Genomic DNA, 26,342 nt, shown 5'->3' on the forward strand with positions numbered 1-26,342 from the left:
AAATGCAAAACAGCCCTTTGGGAACACACACACGAACACCATCGCTCACATGCAAATCCTATGTGTGACATCAGCTCTTCCTCCACTCCCTTGCAGCACACAGGAAAACAGGAGGGCAAAGGTGTTCCTGCAGGCTAACCATCCACTCTGTCTTCTCTGTTTTCTCCCTGTTTTTCCTTCCTTCCTCTCTCTCTCTCTCTCTCTCTCTCTACAGATCACAAAGAAGGGGCAGACTGGAGGAAAGCGGTGCCCAGCTACACCCAGTCCAGCAGCACCATGGACTTCCGCACATGGAGCTCTCTTCCCCGCGATGATAGCCTGGAGCCCCTGCCCCTTAACTGGGAGATGGCTTACACTGAGACCGGCATGGTCTACTTTATAGAGTAAGTGAAAGACACAACCCACACGGGCCATGAGACCCTTTAGTGTTGAAGTACACACGTCAACTGACTAATTAATAAGCATCAATTGTGATGAATCACTATTTTTAATGAGCAATTAGTTCATTTTATGATATTTATTAAATAAAAATGCCAGATGCTTGTAGGTTCCATCCTCTTCCAATATGAGGATTCACAGCGTGTCTTTCTTATATTATTACAAACTAACACAACATTCCAAAATCATCCTAAGGTTGAATCGTCACCTGACCGTTGTATTGGACTTCATAAGATTTTGCCACAGTACTTAGGTGTACCTAATAAACTGGCAACTGAGTGAAAAGAGTTTGTCCAGCAATGTTAAGTTTTTTTAATTTTTTATTTCAAACAAATCACAATCAGAAAAGGATGTATTGCCAAGTAAGTAACACTTACAAGGAATTTGCCTTGGTGGTTGGTGCATATATAGTCTCACATTGGACCCCATTGGAGGGTCTGGCTAGTCCACACAGCATTCCGGTATGGGAGAAAAATGCTTTATTGGCATTTCTTTAAACCAATCAAAATCGTCATGGGCTAAGCACTGCACGGTGCCCCGGTGTGGCTGCAAAATAGCCTTGGGAAAGAACTTGTTTTGGTGGAACATGTGTACGTTCAAAAGTTGTTTTAGTCATGCAACAGAAAACTCAGATTGGACAGATAATCTAGCTAGCTGTCTGGATTTACCCTCCAGAGATCTGAGGAGCAGTTAACCATAGTCCTCATACATCCACCGGAGTTTAAAATTCCTACACAAAGGAAGCATTAGGTAACAGAAATCCAGCCGAAAATAAGGACATACGGCGGATTTTCCGCTTCAACGCTGGTGTTTGGCCAAAGCCTGTTAGCCTGATGCCAAGAACTGTTAAAAAGTTCCTTAACTAGCACGAACATGTCAGTGCTAAATACACTGGCCTGCTGCCATAAAAACATGTTGGCGCATCAAATGTCTATTAATCTGCAGCTGAAAATAGTCCTCAACAAATGCAAATTATTCCTGTTTGAGTAAAGCTATTTTAGGATACAGTTAGCCTTTTCTTGTATGTATACATCAATATATATATTTGTGCACTGTTTAAGTTGCATTGTCAGTAGGAACATCTTTGGGGTCTTTTCACAATTAGAAAGCTATATAAAAATAGAAGCCGTAACAGTAACATGAGGCTGCAGTAGATACGTTTTTTTTATTGTGTTTTTGATTAGCTTGGTTAGGTGTAGTAGCGCCTGTATGCTGGATGATGAGGGAAGAAATGTAGGGCAACTGATGATTTGAGTCTTTGTTACTTGTGTAAATCATGTCATCTTACAACTGCAGCGGGGTATGTTGCAAGATGCGATGTTAAAAATGAAAGTGTTTGTATATCTGATGTCATACAGCATTTCATTTACTGATATCTTCTTTATGCATAAGGAAACACAGATGAATGTTTCTGTTAGTATCAAACCAGGATCTAATTAGACAAACACCCGGGTTAGGTTTGATCCTGCGTGTGTGATGTTAATGAACGATGGGTTTGTGATCTGCTTAAGACATCATTTGTCATCACTGAGTAATAAGAAAAAAAGAAAGAAAAACAGAAAATAGCAGCTCAACCTCACCCTAACACGTTCAAATACAAGGGAAAGGAAAAAGTCAATTGTGTAAAATATACACATACTAATCCATTTCAGGCACCCCACTTATTGTGTAAGTAAAGCTCAGAGCTTCAGTGTAAATACTCAAATTTATTCCCATTGACTGCCATAGTTGTTTCAAGTGTCTTCTATACCTAACATAAAGACATGTAAAGCTCTGCGCTCTTTCAGAGCTATATTTGTGTGTGGGTGTACTGTACATACATGCAAACATGTGTTTTATTCATATTTGGCTCTAAGCCACTTGTCTCTAAAGATATTAGAAGACCATTGTGATTTTCCCCCTGATTACACACCCCAGTTGTTGAACACATTTGAGGATAAACAAGTTTGTCGGGTTTCACGTTCAGAGGTTTTTTTCCTTCTCCCCTCTGAAAAGGGCACCTAACCATAAACACTGTAATGTGACAGCTGGACGTAAACCAATGGATCAAATGTTTGTTGATGAATCCAGTGACTCTTATCAAAGCATATTACACTGGAGAATACAGTTGTCGTTTTTTTAATACTGGCACCATCCTTTTATTGGCTGCTTGTGCCTCAGCAGCGGTTTCTCTGCTGGCACAGGTCTTTTATAGTTGATATTTACTGGCTGCTCTTTGTGCTCCATAGTCATAACACCAAGACAACTACGTGGTTGGACCCCCGCTTGGCGAAAAAGGCAAAGCCCCCTGAGAAGTGTGAGGATGGAGGTACGTAGGCTGCACTACTCAGCTGGTGAACTCAAGCATACAGTCATTCCATTAACTACTGCACATGTTTTTACACATGGCCATACCTCTATTGTATATGACCCACATTACATAATCCATCACACGTTTTTACACATTTAATCAAATAACCAACCAGAGTGAAATATAACTAGTCTTTGAATTGACATGTCACCTAAGTGTAACCCTCAGCTTCACAGTCACGTGGCCTAATTTACCTCGAGCTGGGGTCTACTTTAAAGAATTCCAGACGTGCCTTTGTATCCCCAGGATGCTAATGTGGGCTTAAGTGCAGGCAGAGACAGAGAGTGGCCACGGCTGAAGGAGTGGGACCTTTCCAGCTGGGTTTTAATGGATTTTTACTGGCGGACAGAAAGCTAGTTGGTGTGTGGCTTCTGAAAAGCTACTCCAAAGCCCTCTCTTGCGTGAAGAGCTCTTTTCTCTCTTTCTCTCTCTCTCTCTCTCTCTCTCTCTCTCTCTCTCTCTCTCTCTCTCTCTCTCTCTCTGCCTGATACTGTATGTTTATCAGGGCATGACATACATCAGCCATTCCAGCCAGCTCACAAAATCATTGTATGCTACTTTCATGGCTACTTTCTTATGCTAAACGTCCCAGTCAGGGGGAAAATAAATACACTGGTAACTACTGTTGTACTTTACCACAATGTTTAAAGGGTTACAACTCCCAGATGATCGTCTGCTGAACATTGTGCCTGCTCTTCCTCTTCTATCTTCCATTCTGTTATGTGTGCTCCCTATTTGCATCTTTGCATAACACAATGGCGCACTGTTTTCTGTCTGCAGAGTTACCTTACGGCTGGGAGGAAATTGACGATCCACAGTACGGCACATATTATGTTGAGTAAGTTTTATTGATTTATTGAAATATGTAATTTTCCAAGCACTCCAGCTGCCATTATCACAAACAGTGCAAAATGTTTACTCACATCACACTCACAGATGCACGACACACCGACGCAGTTCACCAGAAGGGTCAGAGCACAAATGCATATTACACTGCTTAGTGTACATTAGCAGTAGACCAGCATTCAATACGTTCTAAAAATAAACAAATGGGCAGCAGTGGAAAGAGTACTAGAATATTGTACTCAAGTGAAAGTACTGTTAATTTAAATACATTTTATTCAAGTAAAAATACTTGTGTACAAATTTACTTACATAAAAAGTAAAAAGTAGGTCAGTTGAAGTTACTCTGAGTAAACGGTACTGCGTTACATTTTTAAAAGGGGAGGGAGGTCAATATCAATCCACAACATGACCCCTTATGCGGAGGTACAATATTGCTAACCATAACACATAAGGATGTGATCTCTAATTTGATTGCATTGTTGTGCATTTGTACTGTTCACTAAATACTAGGCCCAGTCTGGGTGCGACCATTGTTGCTCACCCTTCCCACCCGCTGACAGCTGACTGTCTGCCGGTTTTTACTCTGTAACAGATGCGACTTTAAATTTAGTGAACTACGATATGACTACTTAAAGGTCCCATGACATGGTGCTCTTTGGATACTTTTATATAGGCCTTAGTGGTCCCCTAATACTGTATCTGAAGTCTCTTTCCCGAAATTCAGCCTTGGTGCAGAATTACAGCCACTAGAGCCAGCCCCACAATGAGCTTTCCTTAGTATGTGCCATTTCTGTGTCTGTAGCTTTAAATGCTATTGAGGAGGAGAGGGGAGGGGGCAAGATGGAGGGTGGGGGTGTGGTCTTGACCAACTGCTAGTTTGCTCGTTTGAAAGCCATGATGTCTCTCTCTCATGGGTGGGCCAAATTCTCTGGGCGGGCAAAGCAGAGAAAGGGGAGGTAACCTTACTCCTTATGACATCATAAGGAGGAGATTCCAGATCGGCCATCTGAGCTTTCATTTTCTCAAAGGCAGAGCAGGATACCCAGGGCTCGGTTTAAACCTACAGTAACATGAGTAATTGTAATTCATTACGGCAAATGGATTTAGCACACAGCTCGTTTCGTTCATCTTGGGTGAGGAGAACAGTTGAAGATTGTGATCAGTCGGTTTATCAGTGGGTGGCAAAATGAAACTCTGTGGGTAACATTCCAGTGACCTGCATGTGAACACAACTCTGATTGTGCTCTGGTTGTGTTCTGTCAGCGTTTGTGTGTTTGTTTGTGTGTGTGCAGAATGTGAGTCTGTGTACACGTCTCTGCCTATTGTTTGTCTGTGTGCAAAATGTGTTTTTGTGCTTGCCACCCCAGCAGGAAATCAGCGAAACACGGCTAATGTAATAGCAGTAGAGAGAAGTGGGGAGACCTTTAACTAGAATGCATGGAGGAGGGAGGAGAGAGGGGGCTGGAAGGAAAGCAATCTGTTGTGATAAAAGAGAAAATGGGAACACTCGCGTTGTTTTATTGCTCAGACTGCAGAAGCATCCCTTGTAGGTGGAAGTGACACAAGAGAGAAGCTCTCACTGTTTGGACTAGGAGAGTCAGTGGCATATAGATGGAGCTTATAGCTTCCAGTGTTGTAGCTTGAAATGAGCTAACTATGATACAATGGCTGTGGTTTGTATGCCAGAGGGACAACAGGCTGTTTACCTTGTTGTAGAGGAACAGGATGTTGTTTAGCAATATTAAATTGCTAAAAGCCATAGTAGTTTCCCCACATAAAGAGGAGGCAAGCCAGCCTTTACTGTATGTGTGCTGTGTTTAGGAATGTATTTATAATGGTGCCACTATAGCATCCCTCTAATAAAAAAGCATGGTTCCTTTTGTAGGGAAGTTGCATACATAATTAATTTCAGAAAAGTGGCACAGTAAGCTCAAAAAGTCCGAGGTATGTGTGTATATATATTGTGTGTGTGTTTGCAATTCCCTTCTCTTAAATCTGAGCCTGTTAATGTTGCAGCCACATCAACCAGAAAACTCAGTTTGAGAACCCGGTCCTGGAGGCAAAGAAGAAGCTGAGCCAGGAGACGGCTGCGATACAACAAGCCGCAGCAGCACCTTCCCAAGGTAAAAAGAGCACTGCACAGCCCCCCCCGCGCCCCCAGTTATTTCATAACTGCAGAGGAGTTAAATAGGACACAGAGTATTAGATTTTTCACACATGAAAACTTGCTTCAACACATGGGACAGTGACCTTTAGAAAACATCATGAGGCATTGCACCCTGCCTAGTGGGTTTTGACATCTGCCTCAGGTTTATAAGTACATGTATAACTACAATTACTTCCACCAGCTTTCTCACTTTCACACTCACAATTCACTTGTTTGTCTGGGTGAAAACAACACCACAAGAAATTCCAGTAAAACTGAAGTGATATGGTATACTACAGTGAAAATCTTTGTTGCTGCTGTTTGTACGAACATTCTTCCCATACTGTGCCAATATTTTTGACCTAGTGTTTACTTCACTATTATGTATGATGTTCAAGCTTTATTGGAGCCGTGAAACATTTTCACTGAGCTTATTCTATTTCTGTACTCACTTTAAATCACTCTGGACACGAGCATCAGCTAATTGTCTAAAATATCATTGTAGTTTAATTACTTTGGCTTGTGCTCTGTACTCAGGGCCAACCCTTTTCACCTTAGTCAGTGTGCTGTGATAAATATGTTTTCTGGGAATAGAAAGCATTAAGGAATGCCATTGTTTCATGCAAGGTCAGCTGAACGTATCAACCTTCTTGTAGCCTCAAACAATAATAGATTGTCAAAAATGAACCTGTTCTTTTCCCTACTTTGCTCATACTGTATAACACAGGTTTGTGTCAGTGCTGCAGTAATGGTCTGTTCTTTAAGTTGACAAGCCATTTTCCCCCTGCAATAAACATGAATTAAGTGTGTTTTCATTACAATGGATGTATAATAGATTACAGTGCTGCAGTAGTGGAGATAGACAGGCTTGTTGGGTTTCAGGGTGTGCAAGAGGGAATGCAGGGGAGGAGGCCGGCTTTTAGCGGTGCATGTGGCAACAGCTGGTAGAACAGCACGTCAGAGAGGCCAAGCATAAACATATCTCTGCTCAGGTGTGTGGGGACTGAGGAAACCGCCATCTCGCCCCTGATTACCGATTACACAACCTAGTGAGCTGTCAGGCGGTTGCTATGATGAAGCCAAAGCATCAGTCGACGGTTACACCTCAGGCTAGAATTTCGATTTTTACAGTTTTCAAAGATGGGTTCCCAGAGAGTTTTATATCATATAAATTACTGCTATTAAAGCATAATTAAGACATGTGAATATATACAGATATACATGTTGTAAATAGTTCAATAAATCCTTAAAAAAAAAAAAAACATTATTATTATTCCAAAATGCCCTTTTTCAACACTGTTTTATTTCATGTGAGTATTATTTATCTATTGAATATTGGCAATTTTGAGGCCCATATTATCTGCGGTGTTGCTGCAGCTAAACCTGCAAAGGAGACTATACTGTGGTGTTTGTCAGCTAGCCAACATACCAGGCTTTGTGCCTACGTGTTGCTTCGTTCTGGTTGATCTATATTGTATGCATGGTACTTTGCCTGTTAGTCAAATCTTGCAACGACAGTTGTTTTTAAATTGTGATGTTGAAGGTACATTGTTGGAAACAGCAACCGCTGTTGCTCCATTGATGTACTAAGAAAGATGTCTTCCCAATTATGCTGAATAACGTCGCTGGAGATTTACAACGCAATTGAGTCACACAAGAAAAATCAAACACCGTGGGTGTTTATTGTGGTGGATCTGATGGTTGTCTGCCTCTGGCTTTCAAAGGCTGCCCACAAACATTGGCACGGAGACCTTCCTTGGACTCTCCCACACAAGTACAGCCTCACACACGCCACACTCACTTCCTCCCTCTGTTTCATTCTCCCTCCATTACTCCTGCCTGTTTCATCAAACACAAACCTGCAGTCATATTGTTATTTCAGCACTAACTGGCAGGAGGAAGAAAAAACAACATGTTGAGTTTAGCAAGCAATTTGAGTGATTATGTAAATGAGCTTTGCTTGATCCATGCGACAGTTTGTGGACATCTGGAGTCCACACTGACTGTGATAAGTGACAGTCACTCATAGCCGTTCATGTCTGCCCTGGATGTTTATGACTGCTGAACCATTTGATAGTTTGAGAGAGCCTACATTTAAATTCCTCACACAAGCCTCAGAAAGTTATAGAATGTTTTTAAAATTGAAAAGAAATGAGAGGGGAAATGTGCAGTTGTTACTTCCCAGCCAAACTAGAAAGCTGCTGTTGTGATCTTGACAGTTAGATATGAAAATTTGCACATTGTCCAATCACCATGTGCAACAGAGGTAGATAAAGAGGTAGAATTGGAAGAAGATATGCGGTTTTAGATTAACATACACTGAGCAGTTATATTCAGGTTAGGCATACATATGCATTGATGCAGTCTTTTCAAATCCAGTTTTAGCCTCAAATCTTAAAAGTCACATAAAAGTGGCAAGTGTAAATTTAGCTAAAGGGCCCTTTTCAGGCACGATTCATAACCTTTAAACCACTAATGGTGATACATATAATTCTCCGATTGTCAACAAATGTCATTAAAAGACCATCAACAACAATGAATAAATCCTACTAACAAGCATTGTCTGTGTAGCCCACTGTTACACTGTGTGACATTTACCTTCATTACCATCAACACAGACATTCTAGTTTATTTTAAGTCAACATCAAATACCCCATCCTGATGGCATTAATACACACTAATGCAACAATCGTGGCAGAAATAGTCGTCAACAGATGGACTATTAACTGGCTGTTTTGGGATTTTTTAAAACCTATTTAATTGATAAAACTATTAGTTGTTTTTTGTTTTTTTACAGATTTCTATTTTCTGTAGGAATTTATGGGTTTGGGAGGACAGACTAAAGTATTGTTGGTTTTGGTCTTTTGATGGGATTTGTCGGGTCTTTTGATGGGATTTGTCGACAATAACTCCAGCCTATCCTCGACTGTTATTTGTGAATATTTTCACAAACTCTAATTGAGTGAGTAGTCATCTTTAACTAGCGTGGTGGCAATGCAATTCTGTTTTGGGCAGTGTCATTGTTTCTTTGGAGAAGAAGTCAACTACTTGTTATTTTTGATAAAAAAAAAATGTTATTATTAAATTAATAATGCTCATTTAAAGGTTCAGTTGGTAATTTTCATAAAAATAAGTTTTTGTCATATTTGCTGAAATATATGGCTTTGGACCGATCATTTTCAACATGGCGGCCAGGTCACAAACCTTCTCATTTTGAAGCTAAACAATACACTAAAATATGTTTCTGAAAACATTTGATGCGAGAAATAGGCAATGCAGTCACAGAATCTTGATTCATATTTAATCAGCGGTGCCTAGTTTGACTGTTTGATCGCAGTTAACGAGCAGTCATTGACACTGTGTTAGAGACTCCTCGGCTCTGATTGGTTGTTTTTCTTCAGACGTGGTGGGATCTTACAAATGTCATTAGGAGCACTACAGGGAGGCAGAGGAATGTGATTTTTTTCACAGATTATCTGTCTCATGTGCTACGGTCAGGATATAGTGACAATTTCAAATATTGTCAAATATGACAAAAGGTTTATTTTTATAAAAGTTACCAACTGCAGCTTTAATGTTTTATCACATTTCTATAAACACAGTGAACATTCTTGGGCATTTTATAATTAAATACATTTATTGTTATTGCTGACACGCATATGATAAGTAATATTTAGTGGAAAAAAATTATAATAATCAATTGATGTATGGAGTATGAAGCAAGTCGTTTTGCTGCAGTTCTTTGAACTTTCTAAAGAAACTTGTAGCTTCTTTATTAAAATGATGACCGTTTCTAAAAGTATAATGATATTCCAGAGACAGACAGCCACATCACATTCTCTCAATATACAGCACAGTTGCTGGGATGTGCATCATTTATCACCGGCTGCCTTCACTTTTAGTGTTTTTGAGCTGAAGCTATAACGCATTCCAGGCCAGAGACCATCAGGCACGAAGGGAAAAATGGTGTGTCCATGATCTAAAGTGCTGATACCACAGATAGAGAAGCTGCTGCTCAGTTTAATTCAGTGTGACCCTGACAGTCGGTTATCTAGTGTATAGCGTATGCCACAGCCAAGCTGCTGGTCCATATTGATGTTGCCACTGACCTTAAGTTGTTCCTAGCTCAAGTTATGAAATGTCAGTGAAAAACACCTCGTCACAAAGTCCTCTTTTTTCTCTCTGCAGGGTTGCACAAAAAGGTCTCGGTCTCTTTTGATGGATTTATCTAGTTAAGGCATGTACATCATGCCTGTTAATTAAAAATGACTAATTACTATGTTGATCCTCAGCACATAATGTGTGTCATCGACGTTCAATGCAGACATGGATGGGTTTTGTTGTCTTTCAAGAGGGTTATGAATTTATTAATCTGTGTTGCTGCATTTGATGTCGAGCTCTGTTTAGAGATATGACTTGTGTTTGATAAAGCTTGTCATTCACTCAGGCTCTCTCTCTATAGTACACCTCCCTGCCCACGCGCTCTTTACACACAAAACCATTTTACACACATATGCTTACATGTGCACTTTGTTTGCAGGTAAGGGAGGTGTGTTTGGCTTCACTTCAGACCCCAGTGAACTAAATGGTGAGATGTACCACACAGCACTGAAAAAGAGCTCCCAGGGATTTGGATTCACCATCATTGGAGGTGACCGCACAGATGAGTTTCTGCAAGTGAAAAACGTGCTTAGCGATGGCCCTGCTGCCCACGACAACAAGATGGCGTCTGGTGAGCAAAACCTTTGCAGATGCACACACACACAACAGAAAGGCTATTCCTGTTCTAATAAACACTTAATTTAGCTGGCTGAAAGATCTATGAGTTCATAGCTTTCTGCGATATTACAAAAATATATATTTTGCAGCCAACTGTGCTACCATGATGCACCTGAAGGTATTAATTTTACCTCTGTAGTGTTCACTTAACCTCACACTGTCCCATGAGTTCAACAAGGCAATAACAACAACTCCAGCTCTATCAAGGGTACAGTTTTATAGCAGACAGTCTGATTAGGGTGGGTGTGAAGCCATGTAACGTCTTTGTTGTTTAGTTTCTGATCCTCCCATTGCCTTGCGGCAGCCTGCATAAACCAACAGCTGTGTGTGTGTGTGTGTGTGTGTGTGTGTGTGTGTGTGTGTGTGTGTGTGTGTGTGTGTGTGTGTGTGTGTGTGTGTGTGTGTTGGAAATCTACACCCGTCTCCCCTCCGTGTAGTTGTGGCAGAAAGTGCTGTTCAGGTCTGTTAAACGATGAAGGGTATAAAGGCGGGACAGGAATAAAGTAGGAATAAATGGTAGACTGAACATAAAAGGAACAGGAAGAGTTACAGGGAGCTGCCAAAATAAAAATATGAGAGAGCAGTGAAGAGGAAAGGGACATTTTAGAAGAAAGATCCATCTGACAAAGGAAAGATTAAGTGCTTTCCAAAGAAACAGAGAAGTGATGTCTAGATTAAATACTAGAAGAAAAACTCCCCCGTCACTTTCTTTCTTTCCTCCCTCTGTTTTAGGTGATGTGATTGTTGAGATTAACGGGATGTCTGTGTTGGGGAAAACCCATCCAGAGGTGGTGCAGATGTTCCAATCCATTCCCATCAACCAGTATGTGGACATGGTTCTTTGCCGTGGCTACCCGCTTCCTCCAGATGTGGATCTAGACAGCGACGACCCTCTTCCACCTCCTCCTCCCCCACCGGCCACCCAGCCCCAGCAGGCCCTGCATGGTGGAGAGGTGGTGACAGCTGTGCCCCTCATCAATGGACAGCCGCTGCTGGTGAAAGGCGACGTCCTCCACGGCTCCTCTCAGGAGCTCCACTATGTCACTACGGATGCCAGCGGCCGGCCCGTTGTGGCGGCCTTGCCCAATGGGAGGCAGGGGGAGCGTGGAGAGGCGCCAACAGGGATGCTGCAGCCGGAGCTTGTAAGCGTGCCGTTGGTCAAGGGGCCTGGAGGATTCGGATTTGCCATTGCTGACTGCCCGCTGGGCCAGAAGGTGAAGATGATCCTGGATGCCCAATGGTGCCGTGGTCTGCAGAAAGGAGATGTCATTAAGGATATCAACAGGCAAAATGTCCAAACGCTGAGCCACGCCCAAGTGGTGGACATTCTCAAAGACTTACCAGTGGGCAGCGAGGTTAACGTGCTAGTGCTGCGAGGAGGTGAGAGACTGAAAGAACAATATATTTTTGTATTTGTTTGTCTGTCATCTGTCTGTCGATGTATATCTATCTATTTATGGCAGACTGAATGGCTGTATATCCAAATTGTTGTTTCTCTCTCTGCCTGTATCTTAGTCTTCCTCCTGGCATTTCCTTCATCCTTTATTCTCATGCTTTAATGCCCTCTCATGTGTGTGACGTAATTTGCTATTGCTGTCAATACAACTTCAACAGTGCCCAGGGCAGGTGAGGTCAGCGTGCTGATGCTGACAGGAGGTGAGGTGGTGTTGTGGCTGGTTGGGCATTGCCTGACCACACACTGTTGTTCTGTAGAAGCCTGGGTGATGCCACTGTGTCTGTGATCTGTTTAAGATCACCACAATAGAGACTGCTGCCATTTTTTTTAGCTGAAAAGATCCACCTGCACCTCCGAAGCTGTTCCATACAATGATCCGACTCGATCCGACTGAGCTCTATTTCTTGCCATCGCATGCAGCTTCTTTGTGGTTACAAACTGTACAACTCAAGCATTTCGCGAACATTCCTCCCGTGTATCTTCACTCAACCCAGCTCTGTGTATGACGACTGCCATTGAGGCGTAATGCAGTCTGTTACAAGTCTGAGAATTACATAAGTGTGGGGCTGTGCTTGATTCCAAAAGAGAGAGGGAGGAGAGTAGGCACCCTTCAAATGTCTCCTACATCATCTTCAGCCGCCCCAGGGATTCACTGCGTAAGTCGATGAACCTTGGATTGGCTTTGAACATCAGCGGAGCGTAGGGGTCTTCTGCTTGCCTCTATATCCATGGCCGCTTAAAGAGCCATGGCTAAATGTCTATAGATGAAAGCTCCCCAGGGTCCTCCTCCCCTTAGCCGCACCCTAACCCTTTTCTCTCCTCTCCCGAACAGCCACAGCACTCACCCTCACTGCTGTGCCACCATCACTATATCCTATACTATGTCCTATACTACACTGCATGAGCCCACAGTCAAAACATAGCTGGGCTCAGCCTCACCCAGCCTGCCCAATAGAAGAGCTAATGCCAGCTTTAACCCTCATTAGACAATGGCCTTTGGTTTGGAAGAGGATCCCTGTGAGTGGGCATCACTAAACAGAAGAAGAGCAGAGCTTAGAGAAAGGATGGAAGGAAAAGAGTGGTGTGAGTGGGTGTGTTTCAGGTGTGTGCATAGCGCACAGATCTTTTTATATGCCTTTGATGACTCTGATGTTGGATTGGGAATTTCGCAGTGAAGCGGAAAAATGCCGCTGCGTCTCCCCTTTAAATCAGACTCCATTAACCCCTCATCAAGCAAAGTGTTGGTCCGGCCCCACAGGGCTGTAGGCTCCAGAGCACTGTTTGTTAATCCAGTTAATGCAGGCTGTTGATGGGAGGGGGGGAAGGGGGCTGTAAGAGATGATCTGTAGGGAACAATCTGAGCGCTTGAGATGGAACGTGTGGGTGTACTGTACATCGAAAAAAAGAGAGAGGGAACAGAATTATCGGTCATTGAATTAAATGCATGAATCTCTAATGCTCTCACCCGCTTCCTTAGCTCAGCAGTGGGCTTCCACTATGTAGTCAGCACTCCAGCACATGTATCTCCTTTATATTCCCTATGTATCTTTAATCGCACATGGATGCATATTCCCTAATGGAGCACCTCTTGAGTTTAGAGCAGCTCATTGGTTTATTTTTATGCTCACTGCTGTCGTTTCTCAGTCAGAGAGGCAGTGCCATCTGGTGGACGGTGGTTGAGTGATTGTTGTTGTTCCCAATCAAATCTGCATTTCTTACCATATCCCTGTTGTCTATCTATGTCTCTCCATAGGTCAAACATCACCTGTGAAGAGTCTAAAGCCTGTGAGTAAAAAACATACCTTTTCCTTTTTCCTCAATATTGTTTACCCTTGGGGCCTTATCCCTCAATTGAATTTCAAAGTGTTTTGTCCTTCAGCTTAACCAGTAAGCCTCTGTAGCATCGAATTAAATGATAGCAATAAATTTGAATATTGATTATGTTTCTGGGCGCCTCCTTTTGTTTGCTCTGAAAAATGGTCTTAATTACTTCCTTTCAGTATTCATATTCTTAGGGCTATTGTCAGGGGATTGCAATGGTAATGAAGCATGGATGAGCCTCTTCAGATATGGTGGTATTATTAATACAACAGTTTTAGATAAAGTAGTTGCCCTTTCTGGCTGAATAGGCCTGTCACAGCCACGGGGAAATCTTTAGTTTCTCCCGTGTGGATTTTAAATTACATTAAAATCTCATTCCTTAGCCTTTAAAACACTTGAAGGAATGTAAAGTAACACAGTCTATGCTTAAATAAAAACAAAACCCCCCAGTGAAATGACCTTTATTGCTTTTGATAATCTATCACCATCAGATGCTCAGCCACTTGTCTTGGGTAATGAGCTGTAGAGACAATACAATGTGTGATGTCCTTAGGTGAATAGCAAAGGATGTGTGATCTAATGAACATCTAAAATTAATATGTTCAAAAAGCAATACGTGGTGTTGATGGTACATGTATTTCTCTTCAGAGACAGGAAATGACAGCCAGTACAGAGACTTTGGATGGTATCGTAGACTCAGCCCCCCAGGCCCTGCCTTACCACTCCAACACAAGCACCCTGCGCTCCGCCGACTCCCCCAAACGAGATGCCACAGAGATGTACCTAAAGTCCAAAGCCCTGCTGGAGAGCAGACGTAAGTGAAGACCAACACACCATCAGTTGTTCACAGAAGTTGTTTTTCAACCTTAATGGCAGTTAAACTTCAAAGTGGGATCCCTCACTCAGTATTACTCATTCACAGAGCCTCATACCAAAGACATAGATGTTTTTCTAAAGAGAGACATTGAAACAGGCTTTGGCTTCCGTGTTCTGGGAGGAGAAGGTCCACAACAGCCAGTAAGTATATATAAAACTTCATTCATAAAATAAGAATAAATACATGAATAAAAGCATAAACAAAGATTTGTATTAATTGTATGTATATATATATATATATATATATATATATATATATATATATATATATATATATATATCACTCTTGTATGCATATTGTAAGTATTTTAATCTCTATTATGGAAAGATTGTACTATAAAGAAAGCAGTTGATGTGGAACTCCAAAATTAATAATTCAGTTTTTTTATGCCATATTGTAAAAAGTGAGATTTCCATGTCTTTTTTTTCCTTATAAAGCAGGTTGAGGCGCTATATAAATACTGTTAAGTATCAAAACGCTCAATCAGGAGAAATGCACACAGCCCGTATTCAGAAACTGTGCCTTTAAACAAGCCGTCAGGGCTTCCGTATGGTTGTGATGTCACAACTATACAATATATATATATATATAATAGGTAGAAAGTGCTGCCACAGTGGTGTTACAGTCATTCCCTGGCTGCAATGACAGGGCAGAGACGCCCAGAGTGCAGATGGGTAAGACCCAAAAACACTGACCAATCAGACCAGACTAGGCTTCGTCTTAAAGAGACAGGCACTAAAATGAGGCATTTCAGACAGAGGATGAATACAGGTATATTTAGACAGATAGTATGAGAAAAGTAATGTTTTTCCAACATTAAATCATGTAACCATGTTCTACAGGAAACTCAAAATACAAGTATGAACATGAAAATGGGCATAATATGGGACCTTTAATAACTATTAAATTATCTATTTTCACAAAGGCCAGTTCTCCATTATATTAACCCTCTATCAGAATGTTTTCCCCCAGGTGTACATTGGGGCCATTGTACCCAACGGAGCTGCAGAGAAGGATGGTCGTCTGAGAGCGGGAGATGAGCTCATTGGAATCGATGGTGTGATGGTTAAAGGTCGTTCGCACAAACAGGTGCTGGATCTAATGACCAACGCTGCCCGTAATGGTCAAGTTATGTTGACTATACGCAGGAAGGTCATCTACAGAGGTGAGTAACAAGAAGAACAACATCTGACCCAATTTTAATGATTTGCATTTTATTAAGTAGTAATCTCACACTTTCATATTAATAAATGGAAGAAATTGTGTTTTGATGTGTTTTTATTAAATAAAATAAATTGAGCCATCCTACAGTGTGTTAAGATCATGAAAAGTGTCTTGCTCTAAACACCCTAGTAGCCCTATCTTGCACCCGGCGCGGCGCAGCGCAAAGCCCGACGCAAGTGTCTTTGCTAGTTTAAGACCGACGCAGTTGTCAATTTCCCATCCAGCGCCCACGTCGTTTAAATAGCAATTGCACCTGCGCCCATGGGCGTTCTGGTCTTACAGGGAGGTGTGTTCAAGTGAATTCTTGGCGTATTGCTATCTTGAGGCTGCGGGAAGTGATCGTGCCAATGACCAACAAAAACCTGGTCTAAAGTCAATAGCGCAGCATTTCTTTGTTATTTTAACAGCAAATTAGTAAAATGCGCCTAGGCTCGTGCGCAGTGCGCACACACTATGCTTGTGACACACACAGGGAAGCGCAGCAGCACACAAACATGCAAAAGATTATAAATAAAAATATTACGGTGCAAATCCGAAATCATAATAGCAATGCGCCAAGGTACAAATGCGACTGGCTTTTAAAGGGAATGGGAGATGGCACTCTGATTGGTTTATTGCATGTTACGCCCAAAACACACCTATGAATTAATGAAGACACTAAGTACAACCCTTTTGAACCATGCGCCCGGCGCACGGGCCCTTTTTTCTGCCATCAAACTAGCAGAAGTGGATTTGGACACACCCTAAACGCACCTGCGCCGTGCGCTTCACGCTGTGCGCTTAGATCGTTAAAATAGGGCCCAATGTCTCATAGGGCTTTTCTGAGAAAAATCCTCTGGCACGCAAGAATTCATGCATTCTGTGTTGATGGTTAAAAATAGATGATGAACACAGTAGTTAGTTTGAGCAGGCAACCGGTATATCTGAACAAAGAAAAAAGGCACAATTCACAAAAACTCACAGTTAATCACAGTTAACAGTTAATAATTAAGCACTGGGTATGCTGTTTGTTTTTATCACAAGTTATTACAGCCTCAGCTTGGGATTCAGGAAATAGAGGCCTTGCACAGAATGTTTAAGTAGTTATTTCTCCACCAACATAGTCACCGGTAGCCATTGGCAATCACACAACATTCACAGCTTTGTTTATAATAGACTTAAAAGACAACACTTTTATTTGCAAATCTCTTGTACATGGCCACATAAATAAACTCCAGACCATTCTGTAAAAACCCTCGGGGATGCACACACACACCCACACACACAAATACAAACAGAGCTGCACCAAACACAAATACATTAGATCCTTTTATTTCAGATGCGACAGATGAAGAGGCTCAGGAAATGGCTCCAGTGCTGGTGAACGGTTCTCCCAAGCTACCTCGCCTACCAATGCCCAGCGCTCTGGACCACGAGTCTTTTGACATCACACTCCACCGCAAAGACTCTGAGGGCTTTGGCTTTGTCATCCTCACCTCAAAGAGTAAACCGCCGCATGGAGGTGAAAGTCTAGTCTCTCAAGTCCTGCATTAACATTTTAAGATTTTCCTCATCAGCACAATATTATAGATGGAAAAAAAAAATGTTTTTGGTCCTTCTGACAAGTGATACAAGTGCAAAATGGATGAGTAACTTAATTTAGATAAAATCCTTAAGAAACTGCAGCAGTGTAGACACATCAAAGACGATAGGAGAAAGATTCAATGATCACTGTTTTTCAGGTGTCATGGCAAGATATGATGTATTATAGTTTTTTAGCAGTTGGCTATAAACTACATTACATAACATTACATTTAGCTGACACTTTTATCCAAAGCGACTTCTAGTAGGTGCTTTCAACCATGAAGGTACTTATTTATTTATTTTCAGGTTAATTTACCAGGGACAATGCACACTAATAATACATAAAAGTAAAATGTGCCAGAATCAGCCTGGAGGCTATTTTATATCTGCTGTCCCTGGACTGGTGGTAAGAGGTCCCCCTAAAATGAGATAAAACGATTAAGCTATCAATAAATACATAAAGATTTGGCCTTATACAATAAACATTTGGCCCTATACAATAAAAGTATAGATAAAGTACAAACTCGGAACAGCAAGAATCACATAGAAGAAGTACATTGGCTTCAAATAAGCCAAACTACAAAGTGTTGCATGTAAGTACAACATGTAAGTGCAGTTTGTTTAGTTTTTATAACCATCATCTTCTTAGCTAAGGTGCAGTTGGAAGAGATGTGTTTTTAGCCTGTGGCGGAAGATGTGTAGCCTTTCAGCTGTCCTGATGTCAATGGGGAGCTCGTTCCACCATGTAGGAGCCAGGACAGCAAACAGGCGAGATTTCATTGAGTGATTAGGTGTCCCTCGCAGTGAGGGAGCAGCAAGTAGATCGGCCGATGCAGAGCAGAGTGTACAAGCTTGGGTGTAGGCTTAAACTAAAGAGTCATGTGGATTTGAACACTGTTAACCATCACTGAAGAAGGAGACTCACCGGGGTTTCTGTTAGCTGCTGTGTATTTATTAGTAATCCCAATTTAAAGACGAATAGAAGAAACAGTGATGTGTTTCTCTTTTGTAGCTGATACATTCTCTAAGTCTTTGCATAAAGAAATCAAGACATTAAACAGAGCAGTTTTGCTTTGACTATGAAGTCAACCATTATGTTGGCTTTCTAGATATATTTCAAGGTTTTCACACTGGCCATTCTATCTGGGTCGTGATGTCTCTTTTCTTTTCATATCTGCCATTTCAGTTATTCCACACAAAATTGGCCGAATCATTGAAGGCAGTCCCACCGACCGCTGCGGCCTGCTGCACGTCGGAGATCGTATCTCGGCGGTCAACGGGCGCTCTATCATTGAGCTCTCTCACAATGACATTGTTCAGCTTATCAAGGAAGCCGGCAATGTTGTCACCCTCACTGTGGTTCCTGAGGACGGTGAGTATCAATCTGTGTGCTCACATATGCACAAACTATAGTGGTATGTTGTTGTGATCATTTCTGTTTAATTCTTTCTTTTCTGCATGGGGAAATTAGTTATGCTGCCAGGTAATCAAAGCAATCAACCGTGCACATAATAAGAAGACGTGCATATTTTAGTATCAGTATCAAGAATTTTGTAAATTGAGGTATTCCAAATCTGAAAAAGGAGCCCCCTGTTTAAAATAAAACACATGAAATTGTTATGTCACTATAATGCCAGTATACTTTTACAGGCTACATTTTCATCAGGTTGTTAAAGAGGTTTAAATGATGAACATTTTTAGCCTAAAATGAAACATGTTGTTGAAGGATTATATATATATATATTGGGACTTTTTACACTAATCTCTGTGATCTGAAACATATGTTAGAATACAAGGGCCCTCCATCTGGAGCCAGTTCAGCTAAACAGAGTCCAGCTCTCCAGCACAGAGCCATGGGGCAAAGGTCAGCACTACAGGATGAACGGTAAGAATCTACTCTCACTCAAAAGGAAAGCAAAAAACAAAGCTTTCAGTCATCGGAGGAAAAGAGCCTTTGAAACTGTCCAAACATATTAGAATAGAAATAAAAAGCCTTCATTGTCAATGAAATTAGTTGTGACACTCAGGTGATCCATTCCAACATTAAAAACATAAAAACACAAGACAGAAGACATTCAGTGGGATACAAATGCAATAAATGGATAAATATAAAAGTATTTAAAGTGCAGCAAGTGCTTAGTGGATTGCAGGATGGCAGTAATTACTTGATTTTTTTGTTTATTTGGTGTGCTGATGGCTGTGGGAAAAAAAACTGTCTCTGAGTCTGGTGGTCATGTTCATAACAGTAAATTTGAACTCTAACTATACTCTGATTACACTACACACTAACTACCTACCGTACCTGGTGCATCGCTGGTCCAGGGTCAGTACCAACAAGTCCTCCAAACCATACGGCAATATAGGTTGATTATTCCTACCCTCTAATACGACCCGCAGTAGCGTTTCATAAATTAGCACCCATAGAGGTGGTAGGAAGTACAACCCTGATAGCAGTTTCTGTCCTCATATCTAAACCAGAGACTGTAACGGTCGTGGTTTTAAACACGTTGTTAGTGTTGTGAAACGGTCGCAGTTTGGTTAGGCACAAAAACTACTTGGTTATGTTTTTGCACCAAAACCAATAAGTTAAGTTTAGAAAAAGATTGTGGTTTGGGTTTAAATCCGACATAACTTCCCATCCGGCTTCAAACGCGGCATGAACCCTGGTCTCCTGGGTGAAAAGTCCTGTGTTTGTTTGACCTATCCACCCCCCCAACCTGCCTCCTTGGCGTTCTTATACTTCGTCACCTTACTTTCTGCTTTGCTCCCATCATAATTACTATGGCCACCAAAGGGTGCCGCCATTATAAACATAAATATGAGTTATAATTGCTGCTTGAACAAAGGACTTATGTGGTCAGTACCCAAAGAAGGGAATGAAGGTTTTCTTGCTTCCCAGTCAGCTTTTGAACTCCCACCATTTGTACCATAAAAGAACAAAATATGCCCAAATTGCACATTCATATTAGGCAATATTGAGAAAATTATTGTGATGCTTTTGTAGATGTTTTTTCTCTCCAAACTGGAATGGCCAACTCCTCCTTCACTGTTGGTGCTCAGACTCACTGCTCCCCCCCCCCCCTTTTGGCCTGAGGAGGGTGCAACAGGAACCTCCTCTAAAATAGAACCCTGATCACTTTATGGTTGTGGTTATGGTAATATTAATAGAATGCTATTGCTACTTGCCCTTACAAATGATTATGAAACCACAAACAATCCTCTGTAATTAGACTCACATAAAGTGTGTGTATGTGGAAGATGAAGGGTTGCCCTCAGAGAAAACAACTAAAAAAAGATTTCTCTCAACAAAGGCGACGATATAATAAATACAAACGTGTGTAAGATAATAATGTGTGCAGTATAGAAAATATACAGTACAATACAGCATACAAATTAAAATATCCAAATATGAAAAAAACAGCCCTCTCCTATTTCATATCCAACATTAAATTAGATTTTAAGTTTTGGATAATGGCTTTTTTGTGTTTGTGGCCTGCAGTATGCTGTTTACAGCCTGCGATACTAAAGAAATACATGTGTTGTTTGTTTGCTTGTTTTAGTTATAACCTGGACCTGGAGGAGAAAAGGGAGGGAGTGAACTGGTCCGACCACAAAACTCTTCCACTTAGTGAGCAGGGAACGCTGTGTGTGACAGGACCCAACCAGGTAAGAATAATTCTCAAATCTATTCCTTTCACCGTACAGTATGTTGTCTTAGCAACTATTCGTAGGTTAAAGCTGCCAAAGGCACACATTTTACATAATAGGCATAAAAGCTTTCATCTTTATGACCGTATAAAAACAAATATTACAGTTTGTTTGCTTACAATACAGCATACTGTTCCCATCACATAAAGCTCTTAGCTCTTACATTGAGTTCATGCATACTGCGTTCGTTGGGTGTGAATGCTGAAAGCACCTGTGTTCTTTTAAATCTTTATTATTATTCCATCTTTCAACTCCTTCCACATTTTTCAACGTAGAAACCTTTTTTTTATTAGTGCAATAACATTATAAAAAAACACAATACAATTGGTGCAATTCAGCATTAGAAGATGATATAGGACAATTGGTCGGTTATAAAACATACAGGTAAGGCCATCCCCAGACCAGTCCACTGGTCAACGTGCCATACAGGATCGCCCTCAGTCCTGTAAAATCTTCTTAAAATTATCTTAAACTTGCTCTCATTCCCACAATTTTCACTCTTCATACTTCCATATAATGTAGCTATGAAAGCAAACGGACTTACTCATTTGGCAGTGTGAGCCTGAAAGTGACAGTGCCCAGGAGCTGCTACATTGACTCCCATGATATCATGATAACTGAGATCAGACATATCTCAAGTAGTCTCGCATTGCCAGACCTTCCTCCACAGTGCTGCGCAGGAGGGTCTGGCTAGTCCACACAGCATTCTGGGATGGGTGAAAAACGTGCTCTGGTTTATTGGCATTTCTTTAAACCAATCAAAATCGCCTTGGGTGGCATTAAGCACCAGACGGAGCCACGGTGCCGCTGCAAAATAGCCTCGGGAAGGAACTTGTTTTGGTGGAACGTGTACGTTCAAAAGTTGTTTTAGTCGTGCGAGTGAAAACTCAGATTGGACAGATAGTCTAGCTAGCTGTCTGGATTTACCCTGCAGAGATCTGAGGAGCAGTTAACCATAGTCCTCAGAAATCCACCGGAGTTTAAAATTCCAACACAAAGAAAGCTGAAGGTAACGGACATCCGGCCGAAAAGAGTGAAATCCAGTGAAATTTTCGGCGGCATTTGAGTAATCCCGGAAGTGGAACGTCATGGATATAGACTATATCTCAAGCAACCTTCTCCCATTCTCACATGTTTAACACCACAAACATAAAGTCAATGCGCTGAATTTCTGATCTGGTCTTTTCTCTCTCATGATAATAATACTTATGATTGATTTGACTTATGATTAGACTCAAGGTTTTAGAGCGAGAAGCCGAGGTTTAAGAGGTGCGCCTCAGCTGTGATTGCAGCTGGACACAGCTGATTGAGATGAGCTCAATCAGTGCAGTTTGACACTCACTCACACACATGCACGCAAACACACAAACACACACACACACACACACACACACACACACACACACACACACGCCTTGTAATACCCTGAAGGAATAACTGATAAAGATGTCAGTCTGTTGGGATCTAATCAGTGTTGACAAGTCTTCAGAAATTGCCTTCTCTAGTTATAGTTTCAAATAATGTTACTTTCTGATCAATATGAACAAAGAAGGAAGCCTTTTAGAGAAGAGTGAGGGTCATTATTGACATTTTTAAGCAATAGAAAATTCTCCAGATCTCACTGATCTCGAGGCAACTTTGGGCACTCTTTGAGTCTCTCCCATCTGGCAGGAGGCTAAGGACTATTAGGACCAAAACCTCACGCCACAAGAACAGTTTTTTCCCTTCCGCCACTAGCCTTATCAACAAGGCCCGGAACCCACCCTGACACTCTCCACACTCTACCTCTGGCTCTACATGCCACTGTACTTACTGTACTGTACTGTACATGCCACTGTACTGCTCTTTTTATTTTATTTCATTTTTAATACATACTGTGTATATATATTTAAACTTTTATTGTTTTAACTCTAATACTTAGACTTTCTTAACCTTCTTATATTTAGACAATGTGTGACATGCACCTACAACACCAAAACAAATTCCTTGTATGTCTGTCAGAATGTGTATTCTGACAGACGATTAAAAACAGGCAATTATTAAACAAGAAGAGGGTTCAATGACATCTTCAATTGAAGGAAAACTGCACCTTGAACAAAAATGTTTTATCACAGGAATTATGGATTAAGCCCTGCATGTATATTTGTTTTTATGTATATCATTTGTGCACGTGTGCGTGAATCTTGCCGCATGACTGTGTGTCTGTATGTGAGTGTATTAATGTGAGTGTTCTCTTTATGCTGTGTAGGGTTGTCTGACAGTGGAGTTAGAGAGGGGTCCCAGGGGCTTTGGCTTTAGCCTGCGAGGGGGAACAGAGTACAACATGGGCCTATACATCCTGAGACTGGCTGAGGATGGACCTGCTCAGCTAGATGGAAGGATCCATGTGAGTGTTTCTTTTATTATAATCTTTATAATAAAAAAATAAAAAAAGGTTTTTGTTACTGCTGGAACGAATTGGGGGGAGGAATGAAGTTAGAGACACTCTGAGGGACTTAAAAGTGTGGTTGTTGATGTATTTTACAATATGTGTTTTTTATTTTTTTATATGGATAGATTTTTTTCAATGAACCCCATGACCTGTGGAAAGTTTGAGTTGTCCCTGTGGCCAGATCCTACTGACTCATAATGTCTAAAGGACTGCTAGTGGCACAATATTTAGTGTTAGATGGAGAGAACAACATATTGCTAATTACACTATTTTTAGCATCTTAAAAGTGGTGGGGCTAAAAGTGTAAAGTTTGCCACAGGGAGGTGCTACAAGAAAGGTCATGGGGTTAATAATAGCTAACGTCATTATCCCCAAGTAATGCATGTGCTTAGAGCATTTCATTGAAATTAGCCTATCAGGGTATAAGATATTTTGTGTGCACAGTTGAGCTAGAGGAAAGCACATGGGATTTCTACAAATGAACATTGAAAGGTCAGGGGTTCACCAGAATCATTTAAGATTCATTCTCTCTGGACAATGAATATCTGCACCAAATGTCATGGGCATTTATCCAATAATGTGAGATGTCTCCCTTTGGACAAGTTTTGGCAGACAGACCAAATGGCCGACACATCCTCAGGGCCTTCAGCTAACGAGAGGTAAAAAAAAAAACTTGATTAAATAAAAGTCAATCCATTCCTGGGAAGCTCATTTGGTTACACTTAATACTGTTAGATAGATAGATGTTAGATAGTGCTATTATATCGAGTATTACATTGCTGAAATCTAATTTTGCACATTTACTAGTTCATTAAGGAGAGAGGTAAATCAGAAAAAACACTGTTGCCGTGTGTTGAATGCACCAGAGATTAATCTAATGAATTGTGTTTCAACAACTGCCAGTTACAGCGTTGAGGGTATAATGCTGTAGATGCGTTCAGCTTTAATGTGTTTGCTGTTTTTTTTGCTTTCATTTAGCATAGTTAATCAAGCTCTCAACACAGCAAGTAAAGAGAGTTGGGAGATGGTCTTTAAGTATCTATTTTCTGATTTGATTTGATTGTGTTCTTGTTTTTTTTATTTCTAGATTTTTATCATATTGGTTTCTTACCTACTTCTTACCATCATTAGGCCTAAGTGTCTTATCTATCCACCCATCCATCTATGTCAGCAAGCATCCATCCTTCTTTAGTGCACCTAAGGGTGAAACTGACCATTTCCAGGAAGGTCACAGTGTCTTCCTGGAACTGACCCTGTACTGTTTCTGTCTATGGAAGAGGTTCAGCAAATTTAGAATTTGCCCATGGGGATGAAATTATCGCACCATTATTATTATTAGGATGAGAGGGGAAGTGATGGAACAGAATAGAAGCTCCTGGCTCGGAATCAATCCTAGGCTTGCCAGACTGTGATCTCTGGGCATAACTTTGCCTATTCAAGGGTGGAGAGAAATGTCAACACTGATTAGATCCCAACAGACTGACATGTTTACACGCTTTATCATGAGTTATTCCTTCAGGGTATTACAAGGCTGTGTGTGTGTGTGTGTGTGTGTGTGTGTGTGTGTGTGTGTGTGTGTGTGTGTGTGTGTGTGTGTGTGTGTGAGAGACCTGAAATTTACATATGTTGATGTGTATGTGTGTGAAAGCATACCACTTCTGTATGTTTGAGTGAAAGTGTGAATACATGCACAGTGAAAAATGGTAAGCTTTGATCAGACCTGTTTCTGTTTGATAATTGGATTTTCTGTATTACTGACAGGTTGGAGATGAGATAGTGGAGATTAACGGGGAGCCGGCACGCGGCATTTCCCATACACGAGCTATTGAAGTGATCCAGGCTGGAGGAAGCAAAGTGGTCCTGCTGCTGAGACCTGGGGCGGGCCTGGCTCAAGATGGCAGTAAGTACTGTATACACACAATTTATTCAATTATATGTTATATTGTAATGACATGTTTTGTAATAACACAGTACAGAGACCAATTCAAGTTTTCATCTAAGTGTTTAGTTTACCATTTAATATGGACCGCCTTTGCGCCTAGAAAGTCATTGCTATTTTAACTATTTTGGTACAATATGAAGGATAATATAGTAGGAAATGTTAGTACTTGTTGACTAGTTGACAACTAATATATGGCATATAATAATTTCTTTCCTCCAAGAAGAATTTTCAATGTTTTCAATATAAACTCCTTAAAGGAATAGCTTGGGAAATACATGTATTCACTTTTTGCAGCGAGTTAGACAAGAAGATTGATATCACTCTGTTTATATGAAACCACAGCCAGTAGCCTATTAGCTTAGCTTAGCTTAGCATAAAGACTGAAAGCAGTAGGAAACTAGCTAGCCTGGCTCCGTCCAAATGTAAAAACTAGAGCTTCAAAGATTAATCGATTAGTTGTCAACTATTAAATTAATCACCAACTATTTTGATAATCGATTATTTGGTTTGAGTCACTTTTTATGAAAAAATTTAAAATTATCTGATTCCAGCTTTTTAAATGGGAATATTTCTTAGTTTCTTCACTCCTCTATGGCAGTAAACTGAATATCTTTGAGTTGTAGACAAAACAAAACATTTGAGGGCGTCTTCTTGGGCTTTGGGAAACACTGAAAGACATCTTTCACAACTAATCAATGAATCGAGAAAATAATCAACAGATTAATCGACAGTGAAAATAATCGTTAGTTGCAGCCCTAGTA

At 40.9% G+C, this 26,342-nt stretch overlaps 1 protein-coding gene across 2 annotated transcripts in view; it reads left to right on the forward strand.

Moving 5' to 3' along the window:
- The window catches only part of LOC116051498 (membrane-associated guanylate kinase, WW and PDZ domain-containing protein 3), a 144,360-nt gene that overhangs the window by 114,954 nt on the left and 3,064 nt on the right, over nt 1-26,342 (forward strand). For both annotated transcript variants that reach the window (XM_031301966.2, XM_031301965.2), the window contains exons 5-20: nt 215-383; nt 2,667-2,746; nt 3,569-3,626; nt 5,651-5,757; nt 10,321-10,512; nt 11,292-11,939; nt 13,769-13,800; nt 14,485-14,650; nt 14,759-14,853; nt 15,671-15,878; nt 17,256-17,438; nt 18,687-18,872; nt 19,289-19,385; nt 21,061-21,166; nt 23,457-23,594; nt 25,401-25,539. In XM_031301966.2, the coding sequence (XP_031157826.1) occupies nt 215-383; nt 2,667-2,746; nt 3,569-3,626; nt 5,651-5,757; nt 10,321-10,512; nt 11,292-11,939; nt 13,769-13,800; nt 14,485-14,650; nt 14,759-14,853; nt 15,671-15,878; nt 17,256-17,438; nt 18,687-18,872; nt 19,289-19,385; nt 21,061-21,166; nt 23,457-23,594; nt 25,401-25,539 (2,604 nt within the window). The remainder of the gene's footprint in view (nt 1-214; nt 384-2,666; nt 2,747-3,568; nt 3,627-5,650; nt 5,758-10,320; nt 10,513-11,291; nt 11,940-13,768; nt 13,801-14,484; nt 14,651-14,758; nt 14,854-15,670; nt 15,879-17,255; nt 17,439-18,686; nt 18,873-19,288; nt 19,386-21,060; nt 21,167-23,456; nt 23,595-25,400; nt 25,540-26,342) is intronic.

The sequence above is a fragment of the Sander lucioperca genome, chromosome 6 (genome assembly GCF_008315115.2).
Source record: "Sander lucioperca isolate FBNREF2018 chromosome 6, SLUC_FBN_1.2, whole genome shotgun sequence".
In the NCBI taxonomy this organism is placed as follows: domain Eukaryota; kingdom Metazoa; phylum Chordata; class Actinopteri; order Perciformes; family Percidae; genus Sander; species Sander lucioperca.